Below are 10,494 nucleotides of genomic sequence, written 5' to 3'. Positions count from 1 at the left end.
AAAAAATATCCCTACCGACTTCTGTGATGTTCAGTGATACTACTTCGTATTTCTTATTATTAGTTATCCCTTCTTTCCTTTTTTTGTAATTCTTATTTCTTACTTCTTATTTGTAATATGTCACAAATTGAAACAAAGCAAAGAAAAGCACACTGATTTACTTGTATATCAGAATAAAATAACAAACAAGTTCTAACAAATAGATAATAAGATATAAAGGATAACAAATACGTAATTATAGATAAGTGGTAAGTTCCGTGTGATGATAACTATGGTTTACACCATTCGACAAGGTTACACACTTAATCGTTACCTATTTGATTTAATTTGACTTGAAAAACGCATTAACCTCGAAGTGTGAAGATGATGTGAAAATCACAAAAAAAAAAAATAAAAAATCTGACAGTTTTAGAAAAATTGATAGAGGTAGTAAAAGATATTAGCGTTTGATATTTTTTACCAGTGGTAAAGTTGGTTCTGATAGCTGTATTTGTCAGTTAACAGGACCTTAAGGATTTGACTGAAAACATTAATATTGAAGAAGAAGAATAGCACATCTATCTCGATGCATTCTAGCTTTCAAAGCAAATGTTATCGATGAAAAATAATTTGCTAGCACTTGCGAACACGAGTTTCCTTTATTTTGGTGTGCGGTCATGGAATTTTAAATATTGAAATATTGTTCTTATATTGTTATAAAAGTGATCATCTTTATATAAGTCGAATATTTAAACACTGGTAATCACATTTTATATTAAAAGCTCATCATTGTACTTAATTCAACAGACTGTAAGGACGGTTATTACGGAAACCAATGCCTATCTCCATGTCCTGGATCTTGTGGTGGAAGTAAAGTTTGTAATAAGGATACTGGGAATTGTATAGGTTTGTATAATAATCGGTTGTATAATGTGCACTTTGGATCATTTATGCGAATTATAACGATATGGCTACCTCAGTGTGTGATTTCAATATAACCAGATTGTAAGGACGGTTATTACGGAAACCAATGCCCATTTCAATGTCATGTTTCCTGTGGAAGTACAGGATGTGAAAAGGATACTGGGGATGAATCATCTATGCCAATTATAACAATACGGCTCCGTCAATGAGTGTTTTAAGTATAACCAGGTTGTAAGGACTTCCCAGACTATAATATATGGCGTTTGTTTGATACTCTAACCCTTAATCACATTGTGACGCGACAAACTGTTTTTTCCCGATGTCATATTTGAGTTACTTGATTTTAAGCAATGACAATATTCGTTTTGCCCTCTGCTTAGTACTTATCAGTACATAGGACTTTAATGACATGACTGAAAACATTCAGATCTAATAAGAATTAGCTCAAGTTTTATTGAATTCGGTGAAGCTTTCACAACAAATTAATATTTAAGAAGGGTTAACGTTAGCTCAAGTTGTATTGAACTCGGTGTAGCTTTCACAACAAATGTTGCAAATAAAACGGAAAATCGTTTTACTTGCGAACACATCTTATTCTTCTTGTTCTTTTTGTCGTGTATTCATGCACATCTTTCCTTTGTTTTATTGCATTGTCCTAGGATTATCAACATTGTAATATAATGAATTCTTTGTATACACTATTGTTATTGTATTGTTATCAAAGTGATAATCGTTAAATGAGTCGAATGTTTTAATACTGATACATCACGTTTCGTCATTGAAATTTATCAATGCCCTTTATTCTACAGACTGCCAAGACGGTTATTTTGGAGATATATGCCAATATCAATGTCCTGTGTCTTGTGTAAATAAAGTATGTGATAAAGATACTGGAAATTGTATAGGTTTGTATAGTTATCGGTTTTATGATGTGGGCTTTAGATGATTTATGCGAATTAGAACAATTTGGCTTCCGCTATGAGAGTTTTGAATAAAATCGGACAGTAAGGACATATCAAATTAAAATAGATGGCTTTATTTTGACATTTGAAATTGCTTTAATCAAAAATCTTGATTATTGATAAGTTACCAAGGAAACAACACATTTGAAAAATCCTTAACATAATTTGTAAACATTCTATATTTATAGTGTGTCCAGAAGGTAAAGACAAATAATGTTTTAAGAACGTTAATACACTTATTTGTCATATTGTAATATTGTTCGATATGGTCCCACTTGCGCCAACTGTTCGGATAAATGTCTTGCGAGTAAATGTGATTTTGATGGCTTCTGCAATGGTATATAATATTCCCAAATCTTGATGTTATCAGCTCGTTTTAAGCTATGAACTGAAAATGTAGGAATAGAGAACACATTTTTATCTTTTTAAGATATCCATTTTGTCCTCTGATTTGTTCATTTAATGAATTTGATTGAAATATACAATACAGACGGATGTGTTGACGGTAGATATGGAGACAGATGTGAACTGCCTTGTTTGGGAAACTGCACAAGTTGTACTCGGAATGGAGAACAGTGTTTAGGTAATGATTCTATATCCATTTATATATTGCAATTCTTTTGCTGAGAGCATGCTAACGTTGTTTTTTCTTCTTTCTTTTTTCTATGTTATTATTATTATTACAAGCTTACCGGTTATAAGTATTTAAATATTTCCATCCACGTAAATATGGTATATCATATACACGTCTCTTCCAGAAGGTAGAAAGTTGTAGTAATCCAAACGAATCAGTCGTGGATACATTTATTATGAAATGTTTACAAAGGGATACGATAGTAACGTGACCCTGGGGTCAGGTTCTGCTCAGAGTAGCCAGATCACACCTGCAGACCAGTCAATTTTAAACAAAGATGCACCCTGTTCAAGAGAAGTACAAATATACTTGATAGAACTATCCCGTGAAGTAATTCGACTATCGTTGAGAAGATGAATTATTTATATAACCATATCCGTAAACTGTAAAACGAAAGTAGGTCGTGCCCAACTTCACATAGATTACCATACAATAGCTATGAATTAAATCAGTGTTACTTTCCATTGTAATTTAGCACAATGGTGCCTCAAAAATTGCGAAAATAATTTCGGTAATATTCTATGATCCTCTGTTTTTATTATCGTCGTGTTTTCTGGGTCACGTTCTTATAACCGACGCTACGAAATGTCATACAGCTAATAGACCGAAGTGTTATCCACTCCAAACCTCCACTTATCGACTATAGATGCCTGATTCCATAGCATGTGGGCTTCCTACGTCATCAAATTCATTTCCCGCGAAATTACTGGGAAATCTAAAACAATATTTTAAATGAAATGAAGCGAAAGAAATAGAAAACGTCTAAATAAAAGCATTGTGATCAGTATTGAGTACAACGTTAAAGTTCATTGTAAATATTTGCTACTATTTGCTTACCTAAAGCATAAGTAATTTAAATGAAATTATTTTAAAATCCATATTTCGTTTCTATTATAATCTTAAAATTTGTATCACAAGATCATTTAGAAGCTTTGCAGTACTTACTCTTCCAAACGCACAGATGCTTTGATTTTAACAAAGATGGCGATCTGAAGCTGCGAGGCGGTTTGGATTGGAATTAAATTGCGTATATTTCGGCAAGTAAATATCGTACAATGTTCCCGTATGGTCAGATCATCTAATTTTGTCATTATGTATTCAGAACAGTTGTTGTTTAGTCGCTACGGTCATTAACATAAAAATTCGGATTTTTATATAAATACTTATTTAATTATATATTCTATTTTATATTTGATGGCAAATACAAAAAAGGTATTAAGAAACATTCCTTTTAACATTTATCTAGTTTCATGTGATGTAGCACGACCGCTTATGATTTCAGGTTGCATTGACGGAATGTTTGGTAGTTCCTGTTCACTGGCATGTGGTCAGTGTGTTGGCCAGCGATGTAATATAGACACAGGTCACTGTAAAACACCATGTCAAATGGGTTGGACTGGTCAACGGTGTGACATCAAAGGTATTATTTACCAAGCCTTTTGCTGAAACGACACTTTGGAGATTGAAACAAAGCTAAGCTCCATTTAACTGGCATTGTGTACCTTGATAGGAAATTTCTTTTCCTCCATAAATTGTTTCAAAATAAAATTGATTTTATCATCAAAATTTCTTTGCAATCTCAATCACAGAGAATGTCTTGTTTTTGCTAACTGCAGTGGAGAAACAGCTAGTAGATGAAAGCAGCACTGGGGGCACACATTTTGGAGCCGGAGTCGGAGTCGGTGGCGGTTTAGTTGCTCTCGTCCTGATTCTGATCATAATAGTAGTTTGCATAATCAAACGGTTAGTGAAAATTAATGAAGTGAACGTTATTTTGACTCTAACGATTGATACATAAATACACTGAATACTGATTGTTGTTATTAATCCCATTTGTGTTAGGACGTATCCCCATAAACCACAAGTACCACACTTACACAAATACGAAAACATAATATCCATGATAAATTGTGAAACTGATAGCTGTGAATCAGTTATAGTAGAAGTCCAGTTTGCTTTCAATAACTTTAAGCTACCAGAAATTGTGTTCAGCTTGATTTTATTTCCAATAGAAGATCGGACACACCCGCCGGAACTGCGTCCACACCCTCAGTTGTGTATGCAGAGCCAAGACCTTCAATCAACTCAGACGGACACTCGGGTATGACACCTGTGTAGGGGTTTGCGATATATTAGCTGCTTAATCTGCAAGGAATTAGTGTTCTGGCTGTTTTTGTTTTTGTTTTTAAGAACTTAATCGCTTGTGTCAATCTTTATATCTAAATGATAGAAATGACATTCAGACTTTAGGGCAGTATATATATTGTGTCATGCTATATTTAATTATTAATATGGCAATCTGCCAAGAAATCTTTCGTTAGCATATGTTTATTTTCTTGGAAAAACTTCTGTTCGATTTATTAAGTAATAACAGATAATATAGGATTATAGGCACCACAAAATGAAGACTGGAGCAAACATTTGTCTATAAACACACTTACTATCAGTTTTAATCGATTTCATTGATATTGTGTCCGTCCGTGTTTAAGTCAGAAAGGCTAGACGTTTTACCTGGTTGATATAAAAAAAAAAGGGGGGGGGGATCAATATCAATGTTATTCTACTTCAAAATTGACTACTATTTCAGACGAAACAGGAGAACATGTCTATCATGAACTTCAAGATGGACTTATGCCAGATCATGTATACCATGACCTTCAAAACGAAAATAAGCCTGAACACGTTTATATTAACCTCCATAATGAAAATAGGCCTGAACAAGTCTATCTTGACCTTCAAAATGGTAGTAGGCCAGAACATGTTTATCTTGAGCTTCAACATGAAAGTACGTCTAGACGTGTCCATGGTGACCTTCAAAATGACAGTAAGTCAGACAGCGAAAATGTTTACTACAACGACAGACCAGTTGGGTTCCCAGTCAGTATGCTGAAGACGCTCAATGCCGAGAAAATGGAAGAGAAAGAAAAGAAGTTTATTTCAGAGTTTAAGGTTATTGTTGATCCTCATATTCTGCTTTTACTCCGTTTTCAACCTTAATTGCGATAAGAATTTTGTAGTAGACACAAAAGTGAATATCACTTCTTAGTAAAAGTTTAATGACAGATACAATGTGTACTGAATAATGAAACAAATTTTCAATTGTATTAATTTATTTAGATTAAATTCAAATGATGTGATTTGATATTCACGTGCATGGAAGTTATTGTTCCTGACTGACTGTGTTCTAGGACATTGCCATGCATCGTCTTTAACTAAATTTTATCAAAAAATTACAATTATCTACATCATATGTAATCCGGCATCTTCTGCTGTATCAACGGGGCATGTGACGTAAATATTGATGGAATCAATGATATCTTGTCTGGATTTTTCATCTGATACAGATGTTTCCTCTTGGCTCAATTCATCCACATACGATCGCAGAGAGGAATAAGCCAAAGAATAGATTTGAGGCCATATTTCCGTGTAAGTATATATTCATCCACAGAATTAGGATAATATATATCTTACATAAGTCATATATCTATCACTCTTTGTACATCTAACTTCAATACAAAAGGATTCATTTGCTACGATTTCGGTATTCTACATTACATTGAAAAATATGCACGTCAAATATTCAATGAAGTTTTAAAAGATTTCTATATGTTAAATATCCAGATGACCATTCACGAGTAATACTCAACACAGTCCACGAAGGAAATAGCTCGGACTATATAAATGCAAACTTCATCGATGTAAGTATACATCTCGAAACAACATGGCATTTCAGGTGGATTTAAACAAGTATTGCTTACATATTTGAATTACATATGGATGAGGAGTAATCGCTAAGTTTCCTTATAAGAAAAGTGTACATTGATACTGTCAATATCAATATATATATTTGTGTAATTATCGTTTTATTTTCATAATCTAGTTGAACTTGCATACTTTTGATATGTTTTTAATTGAACACTAATTGATAATCATGATCGATGATTATGCTACTCTTCCAGAGTGTTGAGGAAAGGAATGTCTATGTTGCAACCCAAGGTAAAAGTACTTACTTTAATGCTATTCTATTTGTTTTGTTATTCTCAACTGCATTAATGCCAGTTCTCCTTAGCAACTTTACATAAGTAATAGTCATATACTAATACATATCAATTAACTTTCTATATTTCATTATATAATTGAATTCATAACTGCTTCAGTGCTCTTTTATAATCATTTACGTCTAGATTTTATTATGTATTAATCCTTTTATATATAAATTCGTGTACATATGTGATAGGACCACTCCGATATACGATTGATGATTTCTGGAGAATGGTGTGGACTCTAAACTCTGGGAAAATAGTGATGCTTACAAATCTAGTGGAAAGTCAAAAGGTAATTATCAGATTGTGACATTTGCATTAATATTGATTTATGGCATTAGATGGAACGTCAAAACAAAGATGCATAGGTAAGCATCAAATCAGGCAATCAACACAGCTTTCGTAAGAGCAACGTGGTTTAAAAAACATCTTATATGAATTATTCCGTAACCAAGATGAAAAATGCGAAAGTGTAAGAAAAATCGATAAGCATAGAGCAAGATTGGAACTCAAATGCGAGCAGGTTAGTAAAGACTATACACAAAAGAGAAATAGAATAATTAATATGAGGTCATGAACAACTTACTTGCTCATCGTCATCATACTATGAATCACGAAATCCAGCAACTATGGTAAAAACCGCGATTTACCCGGGCAAGGTGGGCTGTTAGGAATGCATCTTCAGTAAACGATACTTCATTTTGAAAAAAGTCACATGTTTTATCTTAAACAAAGAACGCTTTTTGTAGCCTAAAACAATCAGGACGCGATTCTAATACGTATCACAACGTATTGTTGTAATTTGGGAATAGTAAAATATAAATTTCAATTGAATGTTTTCCATTAAATGAATTTAATTTTTCAATCAAGAGCTAATGGTAGGGTAATTGTCGATATAAGAAAAATAGGTTTAAAACATTACGTTTAATTTCATTAAAGCAAAATCCGATAAATTGAATCATATTTCTTTTCAGACAAAATGTGAAAAATATTGGCCTGACAAAATGGATCAAATGTCAACAAAAACATTCAACATCACGTTGAACAGGGAACGAGACTATGGCTCCCATATTGTCAGGAACGTCACACTCATGGATCGGAAGGCGTGTGTCTCTAGACGTTTTTACTATATTTTTCACATGTTTAAATGTTAATCGTTGTAAAGATAACAACTTCATTTTCTAAATATGCTAAGTCTTAAAGCTTCGAATATAGTATTTTTTTCTTTCATGACCTACTGAGATGGTATATCCTGTTCGTATGATTATTGCAAAAGTACTTTGTTTTCTCCTTTAAAGCAAGATGGATAAATCATAGCCATTGTTAGAGATAGAAAAAACACATTCAGGCGATAAACACGTATCACCTTTTTTCTTCAGTCAAAAGAGAAGCGAGAAATCCATCAGTTTCATTTCACCACCTGGCCGGACCATGGGACCCCGAACACGTTAGAACTTGTCTTATTTCATCGCCGCGTAATGCTGCACAGAACTACACTGCCCGGCCAAATGGTGGTTCACTGCAGGTACCGTAAATACACGGGATTTTTTGTATCGTATTCGTTATTGTCATTTTGACAGTACTTTCAATAGTCTTCCTGGTGCAAGATCTTGTTCTTCAAATCAAGAAACGCGTCATTTGGTTTAGATCATCATTAGGACTTATAACTTGTTTTACATTATTGCAGCGCTGGTATTGGAAACACAGGGATGTTTATCGCCCTTGACGCGCTATTGGATTACGGTAAAAAGAATGGTCGCATCGACATCCGCCATTTTGTAAATAAGATGATGAAGAACAGATTGAACATGATTCAGACAGAGGTGAGGCAACAAAGAAGTAATCATACCTAAATCAGGAAATTCGTTCGTTTGAATAAAGTTTAGGTCGCCAAAATTAAACCTACTGGAAAATAAGTATTCTCTTTACAGTACATTTTACTAACGCAGTTTTACTCTCAAGATAGACAAAAGTTCTTCGAGTATTAAGACCTGAACATTCTTAATTCGACTTTGCATAAGCATACGTATTTGTACACGGTACGCCTTTTTCCTGTATATTTCGGCGTTAATTTCATTGCAAATAGGCACAAACACTCATATAATCACCGTTCGGACATATATTGCACCAATAGAAACTGCGCGTATTATTGATATTCGAACGAAGGAATGTCCCTTTAAAGTCCTCAGCTTTTCGTATATCAGACACAATGGAATATTTTCTTTAGTATCAGTTTAATAAGAAGTTAGCACAAATCCCATATAACAACACCTCTGACTTTTTGCTGCATTGATGAACACACTATGTTTAGACTATAAAAGAAAAAACAATATTTCAGCACAATATCAATATATGTATTCAAATGAATTGCATTTCCAAAACAATTATGATGATTAAACATGAAAATTATAATCCTTCAGTTCATGATTACGAACAGTTAGAAATTGTTGTATATATATATAAATGTAATATATTTCCAAGTATTTAAAAGCAATATATCATTTACCAGGAACAATATGTGGCTCTTCATGATATTCTGGCAGAAGCATTTGACCTTCAAGATACACTTATACCGAAGTCAATGTTTTCAAACAAGTACCATGGCCTGAAAATGACAGCACAACATCAAAACCGGGCACACCTGAGAGATGAGTTCAAAGTATTATAGAAATAGTTTTTTAAAGTCATAATAGATAACATTTTCATAATAAGATATTGGATTTTTAAAAATTGTTTTCCTTTAACTGATATCTATCATGTCCTGATTTTCATTTTTATCATTAGCCAGTCAGAACATACTTGCTATTTAGATTAAGATACATGTACACCAAGCGTAGAATCAGGGTTAACTCTTTATTTCTGATATCCTCAAAAAGGATTTTACCGCCGTGATTGCTTAAAGATAATAACACTAAGAAAGCAATCCTTCTACTAAACGCCGAATACTCTTCACTTATGAGACAGAATGCGCGTTTGCATTCGCAGTTTTGAAGTTTTTATTACTTCAGCATTCAACTTATGAATATATTTAAGATATGTTCCTATAACAACGACTTGCCACTGTATTGCGATGACTTTTTTCAGTTGATGTTGGATCTGAAGCCGGATTACAAGTTAGAACAGGACTTTGTGGCTTCTACACTTCCTGAAAATCAAACAAAAAACAGGACAATGCGAATATTGGCAGGTAAAGCAATATATACGACATGATAGAAAAGGTTTCTTATATTGATTATTTTGATACTGTTTTAAAAATTATTCCAGTGTGTCCATGCATTAGATTTTGAGTTTAACTGTGCGACCAGAATTTTAATGGAATCACTTACCCTGTTGCTATTGTCAGGAGATGTGTCTCCATTTAGGAAAGATAGCACATGTATGTTTAAAATATTTTAGTTGATACAATTGCTTATTATAATTACCTATACTTTCAGCGGATGGATTCAGAGCGCCGCTAAAAACATACCCATCCAACGGAAATGACTACATCAATGCTGTAATTGCACAAGTATGTCATTCTGGCTACAACATACATATATACTCACAAAATAAAGCCATTAAACAACGATAATCACAATGTGTTCAATAAACGTCTCTTCGTATGTTGACTTGATGCCACGTATAGATGATTGCTTTGCTTTCCAAATACAGTGAAAGTAATAATAATCCTTTCATATGTAAAATAATTTAGCCAAAATATAAATGTCTGTTTAAGTCTTACACAGGTAGACAGGGGTATATAGTCACTCATTTCCCGCTACCTGACACGAGGACCGACCTTTGGACCCTGGTATTGGACTACCAATGTGACACCATCATCATTTTAGGGGATGAAAAGTCGATGCGACAAATACTGGTAATCTGAATATTTCAAACCTTTAGTATGGTCAAAATGTTGTGAAATGTAATAGAAACTTTTCAACCTAGATCAGATTAAAACATACCTTTGAAT

General features: G+C 33.4%; 1 protein-coding gene across 1 annotated transcript; it reads left to right on the top strand.

Moving 5' to 3' along the window:
* Positions 1-788: 788 nt before the first annotated feature.
* LOC117319934 (receptor-type tyrosine-protein phosphatase mu-like) lies at positions 789-10,379 on the top strand (the record flags this gene model as incomplete). Its single annotated transcript, XM_033874639.1, is given in 18 exon segments — positions 789-885; positions 1,713-1,808; positions 2,356-2,448; positions 3,782-3,919; positions 4,116-4,242; positions 4,512-4,600; positions 5,087-5,448; positions 5,844-5,925; positions 6,121-6,197; positions 6,459-6,495; positions 6,737-6,834; positions 7,517-7,645; positions 7,922-8,067; positions 8,230-8,365; positions 9,052-9,201; positions 9,627-9,729; positions 9,977-10,050; positions 10,258-10,379. Coding segments are annotated over 15 exon segments (1,856 nt in total), but the record flags the coding sequence as incomplete, so codon positions are not given.
* Positions 10,380-10,494: the final 115 nt, after the last annotated feature.

This window comes from Pecten maximus, unplaced genomic scaffold (genome assembly GCF_902652985.1).
Source record: "Pecten maximus unplaced genomic scaffold, xPecMax1.1, whole genome shotgun sequence".
NCBI lineage: Eukaryota > Metazoa > Mollusca > Bivalvia > Pectinida > Pectinidae > Pecten > Pecten maximus.
Note: the sequence above shows the minus strand (reverse complement) of the source record. Positions and strands in the feature narration are given on the sequence as shown.